Raw genomic sequence first — 21,755 nt, forward strand, 5'->3', positions numbered from 1 at the left:
TCTGTGCATGCAGAAAGATAGTATGAAACTCCCACACTGTATGCATAAAGCCAGCCACAGCTTCTATGCAGTGTTCTGTACAACAACCACCACTTGGTTACTTCAGAGGAAAATTAAATTAAACAAGCTGGAACCACAACCCTATTATGAGGCAAGCCATAGAAAACTGTGGGATGTAAAGAAATCAAGGAGAGCTAGTTGAAGGGGAGAATAAGGGACCTCTTCAACAAAGTAAAAGATGTCACAGGGGTTTTACAAACCAAGCTTAATATAGTCACTATATCTCACAATGGGAGAAGACAAAGAAATGATGGAAGGAATACACAGAAAATCTGTTCAAGAAAAATGAAACTGAGGAAAAGCCTAGCGTAGCCTTCTGAGTATGAACTAGAAACAAGTTACGGAAGGTGAATTAACACGGACTACACAGCAACTCCCTACCAGTAAAGCAAGTGGACCACTCAAGGCACTCAGACCAGAATTAGTGAAGGCCTTCACTAAACTATGTGAAAAAATTTGGAAGACCGCAGAGTCAGCAATGATTAGAAGATATCTTCTCTTTATCCCATTGCATAAAAAAGGTGATGTGAAAAAATGCTCAAAATACAGAGCAGTCGCTTTAATCTCTCATATTAGCAAACTACTCTTCAAAGTATACTACAGGAAAGCCTATAACCATACATGAATGGAGAGCAAGATGGCAACCGAGCGAGCAGGTTTCAGAAAAGCACTCAATACGACAAACCACACTGCAAATATGGGATTGGTTGACAGACACCTGTAAAGACTACCAAAAGCCTTTTACTCCATTGACCACTACAGGCTCTGAGTGTATGCAGGGAAAGTGGATACATATTCGTGAACACCTTATATTCAGGAAGCCATGCACAGGACAAGAAGTGCTCGTTAAAATAAATGTTAGTAACACAGATTGGTTTTAAGGTTAAAAAAATGTCAGGCATGTCTATATTTTTTTCACCACACTAACTTAAAACATATGTACTCAGAAATTGCTATTTCGAAATGTGGGATATTGCAGTAAAAATTGTTTGAACAAAGGTAACTACAGTGAAACCTCGGTGATACGATCACGGCTCGTACGAATTTCGGGGTGATACGAATTTTCCTGTGGCCCCGGCCAAGGCCCATTCGCCTGCAATGTATTGGGGTACGGTTGGTGCGAACCGATTTTTACCCCGCGACGTTTGATACGAACGTACGCTAGCGCACAGGTACGAACAGGTGCGTCCGCGCTGTCGCGGAAGAGGACGCGGCAGTCAACCGCGGGCGCGGGCGTGCGCGCTGCGCGACCATCAACGGTGCGTCGCTGCCTCCGAGATAGTGCGCGCGAATATTGGAGGCCTTTAGGCGCCTTCGCGTTTGGGTTACAGATGACGTTGACGTCGCGCTTTTTTTTCGACGCGTTGACGCGTGCTCCGGTGCTCGAGGCAGCAGCGTCTTTATACTGTGTTAACACGTGCCTGCCACGTCGATGCAAGCCATGTCCCCGCAATCAGATGTTCTATGAAACAAGACTGAAACTTGGGCTGCGGGTCCGCCATGAAGTCCCATTAAAAGGTGAACGAAGACCCCACGAGACGAAGCGGGCGGTCTTGGCGAAGGAGCTTGGCCTCCAGCTATCGTGTGCAAGCGCTTCTTTAGTCACTTTCGCCGCAGTATTTTGGTGTCATGCAGAAAAGCGTAGTAAGATTAGGAAGGGGGTACTCGCGGTCACGGGGCACAACACATCTGGTTCATTAATTACACAAGCGATACGAGTACAAGCATGATCGTTGTCTTTTAAAAACTTTACTGGCAATCATTCAGAGCTCTTCATGACGTCGCTGCGACCCTGAGAAACACTGAATCAAAACATATGCCAACTTTATTTTGTCGCATACTAATTTTCCATGTTTTCTGGCGATACGAATTTCGGATGATACGAATATTTTTGGTAACCCCGCGAGATTCGTATCACCGAGGTTTCACTGTAACTTATGACATGCAGACAACACAACATTAGTAGCAGAAATCATACAAGACTTAAAAACTAATTCTGAAGGTAAAACGAAAAAGCAGGAAGGCTGGTCTTTTTCTAAACAGAGAAAATACTAAAGTTACAACAGCAGGTGAAGCTCCGAACATTAACATAAACCATAAAGTACATAATTTATGTTGCAGAACACTCCATATTCTTAGGATCCATAATAGATGCTGGTGTTAACGCTACAAAAAAATAAATAACAGCAAAGAGTAGCGTTAGCAAAGAAAGAGAGCAATGGGTGGACTTTCAAAGATTACGAAAGACAAAGATGTCAGCCTCAAAACTGAAATTTGCCTGGTAAATGCCCTGGTCTTTCCCGTGGTAATGTACAGTTGCGAGCTGTGGACCTTGCACAAATATGAAAGAAAAATTTGGCAGATCCCACGCCCCGCCGATTACATGCAAAGCAGGCAGCCAGTAGTTCTATGCTGCATTTTTTGGCTTTGAGCCAATTGTTACGAGGTGGATCGACGTGCTTTTGTAAATGGAGTTGTGTGCACATCGTAGGCTTACCATGCACACTAACTACACTGAGGTTTAAATAACTTATGGTCTGACGTAGTATCAGCACTCACATTAGAGCACGGACATCTGTGTTATTGAAACAAAGTGCACGCTACGGTGCGATCATGTGAATATCATGCGCAATTTTTGTTACCGGTTGAGCAACGCTTGAATATAGCTTGCTGAACCATAGGAATACAAATGTAATGTTTATTAAATTTCTATGAAAGCGGAGCCAACACTGGACCTAACACTGGACGCTAACCCGGTAACACTGGACGCTAACCCGGCAACACTGGACGCTAACCCGGCAACACTGGATGCTAACCCGGCAACACTGGACACTAACCCGGCGTGACACCTGTATCATAGGAGTACATATGTAGCGTTTATTGCTTTGTTATAAAATTAGATAGCCAGCACTACAACCACAATTGACGTTGCACTGACATTATGTCTGCATAGTGTCTTTTTTTTTTTTTCAAAGCAGTTTCTAGACTTGGCGTGGCTCTATGGTAGAATACCTGACTGCCACGAGAATACCTGACTGCTGGGATTCTAATTTTAATTATTTGCATCTGTTGGGGCAACGCTGCCGGTGTCGGTTTCTCTTAACGCTCTCGCATTTAAATTACAATTGTCTGTTCTCGTTGTTCCTAGGTAGATACAAACTGTCAATCACCTGTGGCACACACCCACATACCACGGCCCGTGGTATACGTGTGCGTGCCACACATGTGTGGAAGAAAGGGTTCGACAACGTACGCGACAGGATTTTCATATTATTCATGTCATAACCAGACACTCATATTTGTCAAACCCTCTTACCCTCCCATGCCAATTTTGGTCTACACTAAGCTAAGGAGGCGATCATGAAAGCACCCAGACATAGGCAGCTAGATAGATAGATAGCTAGATAGATACATAGATATAAACACTCGAAGTGCCTTGGGTTCACTAAGAAATGCTTCACATTTAAAAAGGTTAGGTAGATTATTCTGAGCTATGGTGACGGCATAGAGTCTTGAGAATTCCATGGACTGGCAAATGAACAAATATTTCACTCATTAGAGAGATCAATCTTGAAATGCTCTTTCAATGCAAAGGTAATGAAACTAAACCTTTCCTAATTTGGTCAGCTACAGTACATTACCAGTACACCAGTAGTGCACAACAGAAAAAATATACATAGTGCTTCTGGTTACATTCATACGTGCATAAGGTCAATAAAAGTTATCTAGTTTCTCCAGCTCAGCCACAAAAGTGGCATGCAAGGAGCAGCAAAAGATAATGAAAGATTGACTGCTCTTGAAATGAAAAGAAAGAAAAACTACACTGACCTGGGGCATAGGAGCTGACCATGGGCTGCAGCGTAGGTGGAATCGGAGTAGGGTGCGCAACTGCGTCTCCTAAGGAGTGCTGCGAGAAGGTGCGTGGTTTCACCATTGGCTTAGGAGAGCCTTCTCTAGCAGCGGGTTGTGGCAAAGGCACTGCCACAGGAACCTGCTGAGTCGCTGGTGGCCGTTCCTCCTGAAAGTTTTGGCTCAAGGTGAGGCTACTTCGGTGAGAGCTTAAAACGGAGCCCTGAATCACACCAATACTGTAGACTTTTGGCAACTTTCATTGTACATAGGATACTTATACTGCCTCTGCACTTAATTTTATATCGTTATCACTGCTCTTTCAATAATACTGTCTGCCCATATGAGGGACTACAAAGACAGTGCCTCCTGTAGAGAGCCCCGACAAGGCCTGTCCAAATATTTGAGCACTTCAAATACTCGAATGAATAATTACAATACAGGTAAAAGCTTGTTAATTCAACCCCCATTAATTAGGAAAATTTGATAATTAGGATGTGTTCTCTGGTCCTGGCAAGCATATGTATTGTTTAATGGCATCAAACTCTCTTTAATTCGCTCATATTTGGCCGCAACCCGGTTAATTCAGGCGATCCCCGGAGCCCGCCAAGCACGAAGCACCGCAAATATGCGACGCAAAGGAGCGAAAACGGCGTTTGCGAACAACTGAAATGACCGCGGGCCTTCAGAAAGGCGTGGTCACCATCCACAATCGCGTTGAAGGCTTCAGTGGTTGCGGCAGACTTGTTTCGTTTTGAATTTAAATCAGCGCACGGGAACTGCGTGGGCGCTCTCTATGATCGCGTTGATCCTAGTCGATAGCGACTGGGGTCAGAGCTGCAACAAGCAGTATCATTTTCGCCACGTGCCTTGTGAACTGTGTAGTCGATTGCCATCCATGATCGTGCCTTAGCGAGCCAGGTTTATTCAGCAGTAGAATTTAAAACTTCCGAAATTTCAAAGTATTCGAAACAAACGACTGCACGTATTTCACCACATGTAACCCGCTTGAAATAGTGGTTTTGCTGCAGCTTGTAGCCGTTATGCCATGAGCTGCCTATTCAGGAAAAATCTGCACTGCCATGAAGCCACACTTTTAAATGAGCATATTATGTACACCCTGATTAATATATTTTTTTTAAAGTTTAAAAGTGTTTTATGAACTTATATTGGCTAAGTATAGAATATTTTAAAATGTAACTTATTTTATCACTTATAGCTCACCCCCTACTACTATTCAAATCCTGCTAGTACAGTAGACTTTCATTAAACGGAACCTGAAGGGACCAAGCAAAATATGTTCCATTTAACAGGAGTTCTGTTTACTGAGAGATGAACCGGGGTGCGGAATTCAACTATGAAACCATCATGTTAGAAGCAGCAGTTTCATTTAAGCAGCAATTTCGTTTCAGAAATTTCAGTTTACTGAGAGTCTACGGTATTCAAATCTGCTTTGAAATTACTTGATACTAGTATAATTACCATTCACTTCAGCTTCGGTTTGAACCAAAAAGTGTTATTCGCATAAGCCTAGTCCCAACCTTTAGAAAGGCTTTCCCCAGCCTTATAGTAAATTCCTCCCATCCCGCTAAAGTCAACATTTTCCCATTCAGATTCCTTTGAGCTAAGTTGCCAAGTGCATTAAATGGGTAGGGAATGCAGCTTCAAACATTTCGGCCAACCTTTATAGCTATATGTGGTGTGCAGAGCAAACAAAGTGCACATAAAGACAGCTCCAGCTTCTATTTTTTGTTTTTGCTTTTCAGCTGTTGATGAGCTACTGTAATGTTGGCTGCTGGCAGAGTGAACGGCCAAGCTCCTTCAGCTTTTCAAATCCTGCCAGATGATTTTTCTTTTTATTGCAGCCTGTGCCTAAGCACATAGGTTAAGTGAACTGAAATACCTCTTGTGTGCATCTGGAACATGAAAACAGAGCGCAGCAGTTGCATAATATACCTTGTCTACAATTAGCTAGGTTTCCATTCTCATAAATTCCTTACACTCTGACATACTTGTGTGCCAGCATGTCAAGTGCCCCGTTAATAGTACCATCAAGATCAATTTAATAATAATATTCCTTTTTGTTGGCTTTCAACTTCTAAACTTCACATCACTGTCTTTTTGCATAAAGATATGTCGGTCACCTCCACTTCGGAGTCGCTGCTGGGCTGAGCCGGCACTGGTCCGGCCATGGGCAGCATTTGGGCACCTATTTTGGCCATGCGTGAAAGTAGCCGTGCTTTGTCGCTCTCGCCACTGCCGACTGCAGCTGGAGCTGTGGCTGAAGTGGCGGCTGGCTGCTGCTGCGGTGGCCAGTCTGGGGGAGCAGAAGGTGCTCTGGAACGGGCTGGTTCATCCACACTGCTGCTTTAAAATAAAAAAAGGGAAAAACAAAAACATGCAAATGTGTGACTAGTTTCAAAGTCTCCTAATAAAATTCATAATGATGACTAAAACTGCGCTAAAAACACAAAGACAAAGACGAGGAAAACAGGACTGCGCGAGTCCTGTTTTTCTCGTCTTTGTCTGTGTTTTTAGCGCAGTTTTAGTCGTCATTATGAATCTAAACCAACTAGCCAGACTTGGTGCTCTTCTCCTAATAAAAGCTGCAGAATAGCAAAGCCACAGCATGAAAATGGGGAGAGGCATTACAAAAGCTCCTTTTGTAATGCCGTATACATAGTACCGTATTTACTCGAATCTAACGCGCACTTTTTTTTCCGGTAAAACGAGTCCAAAAATCGCATGCGCGTTACAATCGAGTACCGAAAAAAAAAAAAAAACTCTGTTATCATATTGCCATCGGCATTTCAAAATGGCCGCCTCCTACGCGCCTCGGCCATTTCTGCTTATTGTTTCAGTTCGTACGTGTGCTGAGGAGATTGTCATCCCGTTCTGCGTTCGCATCGACGGTATCGAAGTGCAGACTCCAAATACTCGACGAGTGCACCACGATGCCGCATTTAAAAGAATAATTATTACATGTGCAGAGACGGACGGAAATCGGGCCGCATCGCGGTCATTCGGAGTTCCCGAAACGTGCGTGCGAGACTGGCGCAAACAGAAGCAGAAGATTTTTTACAGCAAAGCTTCACGAAAAGGTTTCAGTGGACCAAAGCAGGGCCGGCTTCCCGAAATCAAAGAGCGTTGACAGCGACGAGGACTGATCCATTACACAACTAGTATCGCCGCCGTAGTGGTGACAGTTTTAGCGGCAAGGCCCGCTTTTTGACTTTGTGTTTTACTTTTTTGAAACTTTAGTTCTTTAAAACCCAAATACTTGTTCTTCTGAATGTGCGAAGTTTGACTCCTACGGACTTTTTTGTTCTTTTCTCTCACGAAAAATGGGTGCGCATTACAATCGATGTATTACTTTTTTTTTGGTCGTGAAAAACGGGTGTGCGTTACAATCGAGGGCGCAGTAGAATCGAGTAAATACGGTAATTTATAAAAAAGTAAATAGGAGCAGAAAGCAAGAATTTCTCAGCAAATGACTGGTACCTCAGGCATGGGCAAATAAAAAAATTAGTAATTAAAAATAGCATTTCCCATGCACAGAGTAACAAGTGAAAAAGCCAAGAAAATGCTCTTCATCTCTGCTTACTTGTGCCCCAGCCAAGCATTGCTGTTTATTTGTCCCTGCATAGTCTGAGAGTGTGTGCATGCATTTGCGTTGCCTAGTGACGGTTGTGCCACACCAGCTTACACGTGTGCTTTTGCACCATGAGGCTGGGCAAAGACTGCCACTTTCCAGACAGGGAAGCTACTGTTCAAGCGTGTCGGCCCATAGCCTGCTCATATCTGAGTGCTCACAACATCCCAGTGGCATGCACTGGCAGACATCTCTTCTTCAGTGGCTCCGCTTGCTGCTGTAGAACCTAAGCATGTGGACATTTTGGCAAAGTGTTCCTTAGCATCTATGACTCTGATACTGCGGACTTGCTGTTTACAGCTGAGAAATGTAAGCACCTTCAGTTGGCATCCATCCATGAGACGATACAACTTTTCACAGTTAAATTTATTTACTTTGAAGCTGTTAAGGGGACTAGTACAACCACTTTGGTGCGGCATGTGGCAGCATGCTTGGTATCAAGGAGGAGGCAGCAATGCATCTGGCATCAGAGCCCCGATTTTCCTTTCAGTTACAGGCGTTTTCAACGAATAGAGAGAATCTCCTTTCTGGATTGTTGTACGGGAGATTAAAGGCTGATGCCGCTGCCTCGGCAGTGCCTTTTTGGGAAGTCACACATATTTTCAACAGCCTAGAGGGGATTATGGCGGCACCCAGAGAGCATTCATTGAAAAGGTGAACAGACAAGAAGCCATCCCGCATATACATCACCTGAAAACAACTTCCTTGCATGTTTATTTGAGCCAATAATTCATTATTTGTTTCTCACATCGTGATTGAGAGCTGCACTTTATATGTCAGCAAGGAGGTGTCCAAACTGACCAACATTTGCAGCTATCATGTCTACACTTTGATGCGTTTACAGCATTTAAGCGAAATAGTAAAAAACGTGCAGACAAGGAAAGAAAAATCGGCAGTATGTACACTGGTCTTCAAATAAATTTATTACACAGAAGGAACGGGTTTTTATATGCAGTCAGCAAGCGCCGACAGATGCTGCAACACGACATGTTTTTTTCTTTACGTGTCTGCATGTTTTTGTTTTTACCTATTTCACTTCAGCAGTGGACATGCATCAAAGTTCAGTATCCCAACTAACCCAGCAAACTGCTTTAAGTAGAGCGTCTGCCTCCAAGGCAAGAGGTACTGGGTTTGATCCCCAGTGCTGCCAGGCACCCAGTGGTTATTCTAAAGGTGAAAGTGGTACTCTGACCTGGTGCTTGGCAGTGTGTGTAACTCAGGTTTTTGGAGCAGCCAAAAGTGTGTTTTGGAGCAGAAAAGAAAGGACTTTGGAGCAGCCAAAAGAGCATTTCATAACAGAGAAAAAGGCATTTGGAGCAGCTAAAGGCTCATTGCCGAGTGGAAAAATTCAATTTGTGAAAACTAAAACAGCTAAATAAGGCGGAACTCAGCAGCATTCCATAACATTCCATGCACGTACAGCTCGGACCACTTGCAACGTAACTGCTTATAGTACAGGACCGGCTATAAAGTGGTCATTTCTTACTCCCCTTTACCCTCCCCCAGAACTCCATGTATACATATACAGCTTATTACACGGCCTTCAAGATGAAAGCCAGTTATAATGCAGCTCAGAGAAGCCAGGTAGCGAGCACGCTTCTCAACGGAGGTGCACCGGCTGAAGAAAGAGATCGACGAAGGAGTTACGAAGGAGGAGGGGACGCAGAGCGAACTGACGAGGAGCAGAGCAGGAAGAAAAAAAAGAAAAAGGATGCATCATGTGCATGCAGGTGCAGTGTGTGGGGAAGGGCTGTCTAGGCGCCGGAGAAGCCTTTGCTATGGCTGCTTGACGTGCATTCCGTGTCCGCGCTCCGCACCAAACAGGCGCCTGCATCAGGTGCAAGGTATCGCTCTTTGGCTTCTTGATTTTTAACACGAAAGTGTTTTATGCCGGGGTCCACGAAGACTTTCATGACGTATTTCCATCACGGAAATATGTCAGCAAAATGCACACGATCAGATGGCAAAGAAAAAAACTAGAAAAAAAAAATGTTCCGTAAACGGGAGCCGAACCCATGACCTCTCAGCCCGCGACAATAGGTGACGGATTCTCCAACCACTGCGCCACAGTCGCACATGCAAGAAGCTTCATGAATGCGCCTTTTATCTCTCACACTTTCCTCTCACAGTGCTCTCGTTTGGCAAGGTGGTGTCACCGTCTGGCAACAGTAGAGTGAAGTAATGCATGGCCTCTGTGATTAGCTCCGGCAATGCGCCATTGCACCGATGCTACAGTCCTCTCACTCGGCGCGTTTCCAAAAGAAGTAATTTTGTCAACGCCTTACACCGCAAGGTGGCGACTTTAGCCCAAGCCTCGCTCATGGCATCCATCCCTATTAAAAATAGCTCTGCGAAGCTCGCCTGGCTGTCACACCACGTCCCCCACTTGAAACGTTAAAAATCCCAGCCTGACTTGAGGGGACACGCGACACACATCACGCCTCCCACCACGTTTCTAGCCCCGTCAGGTGTAATATTTCTGTCAAGTCTAACATTCCACGAGATGGCAACCTTAGCCCAAGCTCAGTAAAGCTCAGCCAATAACCGACGCTCTTCTGGCTGTCACACCACTTTCTCCGATTATGCTCTCCCTGTACGAATGGAACGGCCTGAGCAACACTAGCAACGGCGTGTTGCCAGAGCCAATCTCAGAGGCCACGAGTAATGCATCATGACACTAAAGAGCACCGACTGCGAACGATTCGTTTGTCTCAGCGCGGTGGAGGCTTCTGCTGCAATATTGTAGAAAACTCTATGGTCGGTGAAATGTGGCGTCCATGGTGATGCAATTCCCTGATGACGCAGTTACATGATTAGCCTCTTGCGTCAGCGTGTGATGCTTCCTCGCCAGCATAGGGCCACTTCCAAATAGACTAGCGGTGTTTCTCCGCCGCCTACTGCTTCAAGAGCACTGGCACCAACCACTTGGTAGCGTACACCTCGCAGTTTCTTTCCTCAAATGACGACGCTTTGAAAGAGTGCATGTCGAGCATTATGGGCATGTTCATTATGTGCATGTTGAAGCCATCTTTGCATGGGATTCGCTACATGCTGTGTCCAGGTGTATGTTAATTACTACAGCTACCACAAAGGTTTAATTATGTTCATGGACGTTAGTAGTCGGGATGGAGATGTGCCACCAGGCATCATTGTGAGTGCATCCACATCAAGCAGTGCTATAGCTGCCAAACACCGATAGACATTGGGCAAGCTCTCGTATATCAATGTATAATAAACTTTCAACTACTTCTGTGAGGACAGGTTTCACTTTCGTGTTACATCGATTTCAATGATGGAAGGATAAACAATGTTTTTTTTTTGTCCTGAAAATACACTATAATCTCGTTACAACAGACATTCGGATACTACATACCATTTTGCGGCGTTATGCCAACCTCCATATTTGTTCCATTGAGCTTCGTTTACAACGGATTCTGGTACAACAGATATTCGGATATAATTGACTAAAATGTCAAGCCAGCAAGGTGGTCAGGACTCCTTTAGAGTGGACTTTTCTACCATGGACATCCCAAATTCAATAACTTCCGACTTCAAACATCGCTTAGCATACTTTTGGGATGGGGAACAGTGCGCCGCGTATATCAACGTACCGATTTAAGAACGAAGGCCGCAGATCTTCGGTCTGTCAATGATCAGCTATGCCTAGCTGTAGCGACAAAAAATTGGCGCGCAGCGTGCTTGGTGTTGCGTTTTGGGACGCTGACACGCGAAATTGCTAGCCGCTGCCACCGCTTCTTCGAGCGGTCGCTGCGCGGTGAGCTTAGCCGGGGGGTCCGCTGCCGATGCGCAAAATGCCCATCCGCGGTTCTGAGGAGCCAAAGGGCGATGCGATTCGTTGCTTGCGGCAAAGGACATTGCGGCTTCTTCGCTTTCGCATGTCCGCTAACGCGATGTTCTTGTCCACAACGTTCAGATTTGTCTCGTACGTCGGCGCCGTGAACGGAGTTATGCCTAGCCATGACATCGAGTAGAAAGCTCGGTGGCGATGTGCGTGGCAGCAGTGCCCGATGTTTCAAAGTACGTCACGCTCGATCGCGAGTACAAAGAGTTGTCCCACGATGGTCTTCGTCATAAACTCCGAAGTGCTGATAAGAAGAACCTCTAACAGCGGTCCAACGAGTCAGTTCGCGACGAGTGCGGCGCGCTATTGTAATCTGATGATTGAGCTTCCGTTTACAGCTGCCAAACTAAAGCGTTCTAAATTATCGTCGACCCGTGAACACAGAACAAGTGTGAACGCGCCACTAAGTAACGCAAGTTTCGACAGCCATGAACTCTCGACGCACAAGCGGCAGACGACGCTCCCGAAGCGAGCATCACGGCAGAAGCAGTCAATTGGAGGCTTTGAACTGAACTTCAAACATGTGCTTTTTGCACTCTTGTTACTGAATGGAGGAGCTACCTCAAACGAAGAACTTGAACACGGAGAAATGCTCTTTACGACGAGCCCAAAATGGTGGCACCCAGTTGTGCCGCTGCCGAGCTATAGTTTCGGAAAACGCTGCTTTTTTTTCTTTTTTTTTAAAATTTTCACCATGTTGGCAGACACAAAAATTTTTTTATAGCACTTCTATGTAGTTTTCAGTGAAGATATTTTGGAATCAGATAGAAAAGGGCTACAGAAACTGAAAATGCGATTTTCCAAAAATCACATTTTTTTTTGGTCCCCGTAAAGATTAAGACCGTGTTTTTGACTTCTAATTCTCTCCGGTTATAACAGACCCATTCAGTGTTTACATAGAAGTCTGTTGTAACAGTATTTGTATTTTACATACTCCCTTTACAACAGACCAAAATCCTCTTCATTGTGAAGTTCTGTTGTAATGAGGTTGTTGGGTTGTAGAATGCAGATATCGCGCGTGCTACCTCAATTCTGCCATCAGTGTAGGCGGTGTTCCACAAATGTAAAGGCTTTGCTATGCGGGCTTTTGCCTTTGCCACCAGCAGGCGGACTTGCAAGCTTACCAGGTTTACACACGGTAGTTACCGCGGCAGTTCTCCCGACCGCGAACTCAAACTTGGTTTCACGCATGCTGCACTTGGTTTAGCTCATGAGTGCGATCTCTGTAGTGCCCGATCTCATGTTGTCTAGGGCAAGCTTCCTGCGATGGCACACCAAGTTGCCAACCTGCAGCAAGGCCTAACAAGCGCTAACCGCCTCATCTGTAGGGGCCGCCGATTTGCAGTTTGGTGCCGAGTCAACGAAACACTTTGCAGTGGTTACTTATACTCCGAAAGGGGTGACTCGCATCGTCAACCAAAATGACGGCATGCGTGTGCAACACTTGAGTGCTGGTTCACGGTCACCAATGCTTTTTGTGTCGCGCCTGGGAAATCGAAAGCATGCAGAAATTCGGTTGCCGTTCTGCGGGGAAGTCCGGTGCATAAACGAGGAGCTCTGAAAAGTTAATCGGCAACTTTCTGATACAGCGTTCTTTTTTTGCATTCGTTTTGTTGGCACCGCAAGTCTGCGTATGCTAACCTTTCAACGTTTGCAAATTTAAGAGAATGCGAATTTACATCCCAGTTGCACGACTCAATTCGCGGAATGGCATGGCTGCCTGTTCGTCACATCTTGCACATGTGCATCCTTTGAAAGGTGGTGTTTGGTTATAGTGCGGATATTCACTCCTCCGGCGACGTTATAAGTGGTCTATGCTGCAATAGATATGTAGCCTGACCAGCACAGCACAAGATCGCATGTTTTCCTTGATCTACGCATGGTTACAGCCACTGTAGCATAATGTGTGCCTGTGAGGATAGAAGGATATATGTTGCTTGCAACTGTAGGATGCATGCTTGGGCATTTCGTCTCAGTTTCGATTTTTGAAATACGACAACACCACGTTTGGTGCAGCATAGCAAAAATGTAGCAGGATGTAGCAGGATTTGTCTTTTGGAGCAGTTTGGCGCAAGTGGCGCAGCTATCATGTCGCTGCACTTGAAAGACCAGCACTGGCTGCTAGATATGAAGATTTCATTCAATGGCACATTGAGCACTGAATGCAAACTGAACCACAAGGCTGGTTCCTAATGCACATTTCTGTGCCATTGTGAATTATGCTGATAGCATACGACATGATAGTGCGTTTAATTGTGAATTAATAATATACATCCCTTGTAGCCTTTTGTGCACAGATGCTTACTGACAAAGTTTCAACTACCACAAGTGCTCAGGAGGCTTACAAACTCTTTTAGCTACTTTAACATACAAACCTCGTAATTCTCAGTTTAATGAAATTTTTCAATTGAAAGTACTAGTATTTCATTATATGGAAGCCTAATTACAAACAAGTGCACAAAGGAAAAGAGTGCCACAAACCCGTGCGAATAACTCCTTCCATCTTTCCTGTCAGTGTCCTCAGCTGCAACAGAAACTGGAGTGGACGATCGTGGCGTACTTTCCTTCGTAGCTGACTTCGACTGCATTAGAACAAACAGAATGGGACAAAGCAAAACAAGTGTGCAACAGCATTAAAAAAATAATAATAAAGATCTCTCTCACAGCATATTGGGCAGGTCGGAGCAATAAGAGGCTTAAACTTCAACTAATGTAAAGTGATATTGTGTGTAAAAGCACCTACATCTAGCACCAGTTAAAGGGGCATTACAGAGCACTATCACATTGTAGTGATAAACTATGCTACTGCTATATCTACGACACAAAAGGATTGGCAAGCAAGACAAGAGATGGCAAACAGGAGTGCTGATGCTGCTTTCAACTCCCCAATCCAGCTGGTCTAGATGAGTGGACTCATAACTTCTTTGACTCCGGCACAATCTTTTTGATAAATTAAAAAAAAAGTTATGTGTGCGTGTATGGAGGGAGGGGGTGACTACTACATCGCATCATAACGAAACCAGTGGCTGGCTCAACCTCGCGTGTTTCAATAAACCAAGATGGCCCAAATGTGCTGTCGAAAGAGAGGTGGAAATGAAGAGGGCCACATTTCTCCCAAATCTGCAGTTATTACCCCAAAGAGCTTCGGCCAAACAGTGCAGCGGTTGGGTAGTAACTGCCCGCCACATTGCCACCCCATTCCAATTTCTCCAAACTACTAAGTATCTTTCTGCCTTCAATATTACAGCCCCACAGTTGAAAGTATAACCTTCACAGTCTTCCCAAGAAGGCAGAGGCTATAACTCTTGAAAGAGCATTAAAGAACAGCTGAAAATGTAAATATTTTACAACGAAATGTCACTCAAGTACAGAACGTACTTGAACGACACTTCGTGGAATTGTCCACGGTCTCAGAAAATATGAAGCCTTTCTGTTGTACTACAAACAATGCAACATTCTCCATGCATGGTTGACCAAAGAAAACTTGCATCACCTTGCTAATGGGTCCAACAGATACATCAAACACCAAAATGGCATTTGGTGGTACAGTGGTCCCCAGGCCCTTGGAGCCATAACCCTGTGATGGAGGCACCACCAGGAACCGGCGAGAATTCCTTCTACACCCAACAAGGCCCTCTTCTAAACCCTGTTGTGGCAGGGAAAAAAAAATTACACGCAAAGGAAACCTTGTTTGTTTTGTTTTTTAACCAGAAGTGCACTACATTACACTAATTTGTTCATCACTAACTACCAAGCACACACATTTTGTCCCAGCAAATAATTCATAGAAGCTGTGGGTCTGTTTGATTCACCCTGCACTACCTGAACTGGTGCATGGTGGTGACATCTGGGTGTTGTCATCGTGCAGGGAACGTTTCGCAAGTGCAGCAGCAATGCGATGCCGAAATGGCTACAAGAGTGCAGATGCCGTGCAAGCCTTATGCTACGGTCAGCTGTCTCGCGGGTTTTGGCGGCTGTTATTTGTGAAAGTAGGCGACGTTTACGTTGCCTGGCATTTGCTCACATTTGCAACTAACGGAACAACTTCACTGGTGTATACTTGTTAGACAACATTAAAATACTAGACACGAATAAGTCAGCTTTGTCGTCTGCTGCGGTTCCAGCTATCTTGTGCTGCACGAACTAGGCACTGCCTCACGACAACGTGCAGGCAATTCGTGAACTAGCTGTGCATGATGGCTGCATTTTTTCGAAATGAATACCATGGTGCAGTGCCACTGCGAACCAGTTCACAAAGTGCAGGCGAAACGAATGGACCTTATGACAACACCGCTATTACAGTTACATGAATGTTTTTACTATAAGTTCCATTGTTACAGTAGGTCAGATATGTTTAAAAATCTTACAAGTTGAATACAAGACGCGAAAGCTGTGTGCTCCTTGGTGTACTAATGACTTCTTGTTTCATAGAGAATGCTTCTTTGGTCGGTTATATTTTGCCTTGTATGTTCATGTAGCTAGCATTGTTTTAGTACTTCTCCCACTTTATAGTATGTCTGTATCCAGCTTCTTTTATGCCAACTTTGGCTAATGTATGTCCTCCATTAGTTTGGTGCCCGAACAGACGACTTCATCTCTTCAGTAAGTGAAACAGGGCTTGTGATATTAGGTATTTGAGTGTTATTGTCCAATCCTCCACAATGGGTATGTGCCACTGCGTAAGTGCCTGAATAGACAAGCTAACAGTAGGGTAAAAGGCTGGGCCAGTTGGTACAGTTCCATAGGTGAAGGACAGCACGAAAAGCCTGAACATGGTAAAAAAAAAAAACACATTATGAGTACTAACTGCCAACTGAAAGCTTTAATGCCAAACCACATGCCATATATTGACATCTGACATATAGCATGTGCAAGAAGGACCAGCAGGAAGGAAAAGGGTATTTATATATCATGCAGACTGGGCGCTGCACTAACGGGATGCCGAGAGAAAGGCTAGCTTGTACCTGTCACATCCCCACCGTGATTTATGAATGAGTACCCTAGTTTACAAACACCACTATTCTGTACAGTCACAGGGGACAGATGCAACAGGAAATTGTGGAAGTGTGTGTCGCACAGACCTCGATTGCCTTGCGTAGTAAAGTACCTATGCACATGGATTTGTGATGATGTAGCTATCTTTTTCTTTATCTTTTATCTCTCTAGTGGTCCTTCCCGCACCCACTGCATGAATCCCCACGCAAATGCCTATGCACATAACTTGGCATCAGCTCCAGTCTGCACTGCTTATTGTGTACGCTTAACACAGTGTGTCTCCCTTAAGGTTTAGGGGACACTAAAGCAAGAAAATAACTGGGCAAGGGTCGACTTCCAGCCATGTTGGGATGACATATTCTTGGAGTGTTTTGCGCAGAAACTTTTTATGGATGGAGACAAGCAGTTGTGCGTGTCTTGCAAAAAATTGAATAGCCTCTCTTAAAACGAGAGGAGGTTTTGTAAGCCAGAAAGAGGGCTAGAACAAGCTACGGATGGCAACACCACCTTCCATTCCCATAATGCCGCGAATATTGAAAGCCTGCACGGACCTAGTCAACTTTTGGCATTACGGATGGACTACCATATTGTATTCTAAAAGAACAAAGACCTAACCTAGCAAGTTTTAAAATCTTTTAGTGAAGCACAATGGCCCAAATACAAAATATACTTCAGAATCTGTGACATCAGACTGTCATACCAACTACTGCATGGGTTTTGGCATAACACTAGCTCAAAAATGTAATGACCTTCCTTTTCTCAGCTGGTAGTCAACCTACTTACAGTGAAATTACAAATAGAGGTTTCAGTGTATAACTCATCAGTAAATTCATCGTAGTGTTTCTTTTCTAGCGCTATAGGCATCTCCTTGAGGGCAGTTTCTTGTGCAAGCAACCCTTTGGTTCCACTGCTCAGGCACTGGCAGTGCCCCTTTGCAAGAAAAAGAAATTTAATAGAAAATTACAGTATCGATAATTCACACTTCCTTCAGTCAGTCAGTATGATTATTCGAGTACTAGTACCTTATAAAGTTATCACTTGTTCCTCACATTTGTCACAGTGCTAGGTTGACGTAAGCTGAAATGCACAAAAACCGTGCCAGAAAAAAAAAAAAAAAAAAGCAGATGACACAGAAAGACAAGGAAGCAATCCTACCTTGACTTGTTTTCCTCTGCCAAGCTTGAGCTTCTGTGGCTCGTCAATGTCAGTAGTGTCAAGGACCTGGAAACAAAGACAAGTCGCTGATAACTCGAGGTGGCCAGTTTTGCAACACAATCCACTGAAAGGCACTTGTACAAAGACAAAGGCAACTGATAGCTCAATGCTCAGACAGCCGACACATCCCCACATATCACCCATTCATTTATCAACCACCTATCGATTCACTCCCTTGCCCAAACACACACATACATGCAGAGATAAGAGGGGCTCTATGCCAAGACAAGCTTGTGTAAAACACAAAATGCAGCCAACTTGTGATAACAGAAACTAGGTACTTGTGTGAATAAACCATAACCACAAGTTGCCCAAGGCTCAAGAAGCAGGCTTGGTCAATGTACAAATCAAACTCAACCGTGTTGGTGAATAAGCCATGGTAAAAATGATGTGCTCCTCCAGGCTCCCACCTGCACTCTACACGTGCAGGTTTTTTTTTTACACATATCCACACACTCAAATTCTACCTCAAGCTACAAACATGGCATCTGTTCAAACAAACCAGAGTTACAAGTAGCGCAAGACAAATTCATTCTGGCTATGTGCATCTGGCCTCTGCAGGATTCAAATAAAGGTACGCTGTAGCTCTAAATCTTGGCGGCAATGTTTCTATAAACTGTGCGTCAAGAATCAATGCCCTGAACCATGGCATATAAATGCTTCAGCCCTTGCAAAGTTCCATTGCTTGGTGGTGAGAGCAAGGACCTCCACTAGAACCAAAGGAAAGTGACAACACAAATTTATTTACTGTCCTGACTATTGAGCAACTGTTTAGAACCCCCCAAGGAAGTAGTACTAGCAATATTTTAAACTCTTCTTCTTGCGTATTAAATGATTATGTAAATCTTATAAACCAAAGAAAAAAATGTATTTTGAACAAGCATTCAAATGCCCTAAATAATTTACAAACATAACACGCTTCTATGAACCAGTTTCAGCCTAGGCAATGTATGTGTCATGAACTACTGAAACACTGTCTCATTCTATTCTTGCCATTGCATTAGAGTGGCTGCCACATGTTCATATAACAAGGAGAGGATTGCACAGCACTCTTTGTCAAGTTTTTTTTTTCAAATGAGTAACATTATCCAAGCTTGGCAAACCAGCTCATATGGCATGGGATGGCTTTCTGGACAAAGCTCGTATTCATGGCGGCTGTCCAGAGAGACACCCTGCTAAATAAGTAAACCTGGTCAAACTTTACCCCACATGTAGCCCTGTGACAGTGGAGGAGTGCCGGCAGACTCCTCTAATGGCTATGTAGATGCCATGACTAAGTTATTCACATGGCTCTGCTTTAAATAAAATGTATTCTCTCCCTTTAGGCTGACTGCTGCACGATGCCAGCAATTTCTGTGCTATGTCAATATCACAGCAGTGTTGATACAGTTGAGCCCACTTATGACTACAGTAAAACCTCGGTGATACGAATCTCGCAGGGTTACTAAAAATATTCGTATCATCCGAAATTCTATCACCGGAAAACATGGGAAATTAGTATGCGACAAAAGAAAGTTGGCATACATTTTGATTTACTGTTTCTCAGGGCCACAGCGGCGTCATGAACAGCTCTGAATGATTGCCAGTAAAGTTTTTAGACGACAATGATCATACTTATACTCTTAAATATACGGTGCATGCGCGTGTGTGTAATTAATGAACCAGATGTGTTGTGCCCCGTGACCACTAGTAGCCCCTTCCTAATCTTACTACGCTTTTCTGCATGACACCAGAGTACTGCGGCGAAAGTGACTTAAGAAGCGCTTTGCACACGATAGATAGAGGCCAAGCTCCTTCGCAAAGACCGTCCGCTTCGTCTCTTGGGGTCTTTGTCCACCTTTAATGGGACTTCATGACGGACCCACAACCCAAGTTTCAGTCCTGTATCATAGAACGTCTGATTGCGGGGACATGGCTTGCATCGACGTGGCAGGCACGTTACAAAGACACTGCTGCCTCGAGCACAGGAGCACGCGTCAACGCGTCGAAAAAAAAAAAAAAAAAAAACGCGACGTCAACGTCATCTGCAATTTAAACACGAAGGCGCCTATAGGCCTCCAAGATTTGCGCACACTATCTCGGAGGCAATGACGCACCGCTGATGGTCGCGCAGCGCGCATGCCCGCGCCTGCGCGTGACTGCCGCGTCTTCCGCAACAGCACGGGCAGCACCTGTTCATACGGTACCTGTGCGCTAGCGTACGTTCGTATCAAACGTCGCGGGGTGCAAATCGGTTCACAACAACCGTACTCCAATACATTGCAGGCTAATGGGCCTTGGCCGGGACCACAGAAAAACTCGTATCACCCCGAAATTCGTACGAGCTGTGATCGTATCACCGAGGCTTTACTGTACAGGTCAGTTTCAACAATTCCTCCATGCCACATCATCGGTTATAATGGTTAAGGGGAGACCATGCTTCTGAAACATGTTTCTTGTTTTTGAGCATATCATTATGCAACTTTCATAGCTTATGTATTTTTCTGTGCTAATTTCAAACATGCAATTATTGTTCTAATACAATATGTAGTTTTGAAACTATTAAATAGTTTTTGTATTGTTAGGAGCAGGCTTTATTTCTAAACTGTGAGAGTTATCAAGCAAATCAGCATATCACAATAACCTGGAATGAATACTGTATGCAATAAAACAAGAATGGATGTTCTAGGCCCATTTGAACAAAAGTTATGGTATGTTGAACATTCCCAGCTTGATCCCGGTTTGACCGAGCTCGACATCGCTAACTTTTGTTCAAATGGGCCTAGAACATCTATTCTTGTTTTATTTCATACAGTATTCATTCCAGCTTATTGTGATACTGATTTGCTTTATAACTCTCACAATTTATAAATAAATCTTGCTCCCAACAATATACATGAAATATATTATATTTTGAAAACAGCATAGTGTACTAGAAAAATAATTGCATATTTGAAATCAGGACATAAAAATACATAAACTGCGAAAGTTTCATAAAGATTTACTCAAAAACAAAGAAATATGTCTCCGAAGCAGGGTCTCCCCTTAAGCATTTCTGGCGCTCCCTTTCCTTTCCGAGGAAACATCCAGGAGCAAGATTTAATCATTACAACTGATAATACAGCACAGGAACATTGTATAGTATGTGATTGATTTCACCATAGAAGGCATACAAAAGTTCATGGTGTAGTGGCTGCCCATTGCATAAGTTGCACACTTTTTCTACGGTCTTTGTAGCCCTTCACGATACTGCACTGCTTTCTTTTCACAGGCAATGTTGTGCAAACTCGATAAGCAGTGGGTGGATCAGCCATCTTCCATTTCGGCAGCGAGCTAAATGAGCTGGAGAAACCACATGGCCAAAATGGCTTTGACACAATCGACAAATATGAGCGCTGTATTTGTCCATTGTGAAGCAGACTGTATACTACAGCGACCATATAGCAGCAATTGCCAATATTTTGCAGCAATGTGATGCAACAGCAATACACCATATATAAAGACTGATAAAATGGTGAAATCCTAATATCAGTAGCAAAAACAAGGGAATGGTTTGAAGGGCTCGTTCTTTGTTAGGCGCAATCTAATGAAGCGGAAAACAAAAATGTGCCCAATGCGTGGAGTAATCAGTAACAGTTGCACATTATCAAAAGCAGTTTTTAGTTAAAAAAAAAAACGTTTTCCAAAAGAGCGAAGATTGTTTTGGTAAAATGAAAAAGACTTAGAACTTTCTGAATAAAAATCTTCAAAAAAAATAATTAGACGCATTTTTCATTAGTCTGCTACGCTATGTAATTGAGAGGTGTAGTCATGTCAAAGCTTGTGGCAGAGTTGAAATTGTGTCACGGCTCAGGATTACATACCAGAAATTCCTAAAGTGCTCAAAATCTTGAATAAATGAACTCTGTGATGTCCTCGTACCGTTCCAAATCAAGGAAATTAGAACACTTTGTTCAGCTTTATTTCTGGCCAAAAAGAGTGCATTTGAAGAAAACAAAAAATAATACTTCAGTTAGAACTTAACAGCAAAGAATTAGCAATTGGTATGCTGAATTATCCATAACTGAAAGGTCGATCCAGAGTTTCAAAACGCTACAAATAGACTATGCGCTAAGTTTTTTCTATGCTTGTAGGGGCCCTGAA

The 21,755-nt window shown here is 43.9% G+C and overlaps 1 protein-coding gene across 6 annotated transcripts in view; it reads right to left on the bottom strand.

The window, feature by feature from the left end:
• LOC119391834 (FK506-binding protein 15) overlaps nt 1–21,755 on the bottom strand; it is a 108,787-nt gene that overhangs the window by 71,694 nt on the left and 15,338 nt on the right. For 5 of the 6 annotated variants that reach the window (XM_037659486.2, XM_037659506.2, XM_037659511.2 and 2 more), the window contains exons 8-12: nt 17,574–17,639; nt 14,917–15,069; nt 13,905–14,005; nt 6,054–6,276; nt 3,889–4,078 (exon numbers count right to left, since the gene is read on the bottom strand). In XM_037659486.2, the coding sequence (XP_037515414.1) occupies nt 3,889–4,078; nt 6,054–6,276; nt 13,905–14,005; nt 14,917–15,069; nt 17,574–17,639 (733 nt within the window). The remainder of the gene's footprint in view (nt 1–3,888; nt 4,079–6,053; nt 6,277–13,904; nt 14,006–14,916; nt 15,070–17,573; nt 17,640–21,755) is intronic. The other variant, XM_037659492.2, reaches the window with a different exon arrangement.

The sequence above is a fragment of the Rhipicephalus sanguineus genome, chromosome 1, assembly GCF_013339695.2.
Source record: "Rhipicephalus sanguineus isolate Rsan-2018 chromosome 1, BIME_Rsan_1.4, whole genome shotgun sequence".
In the NCBI taxonomy this organism is placed as follows: Eukaryota; Metazoa; Arthropoda; class Arachnida; order Ixodida; family Ixodidae; genus Rhipicephalus; species Rhipicephalus sanguineus.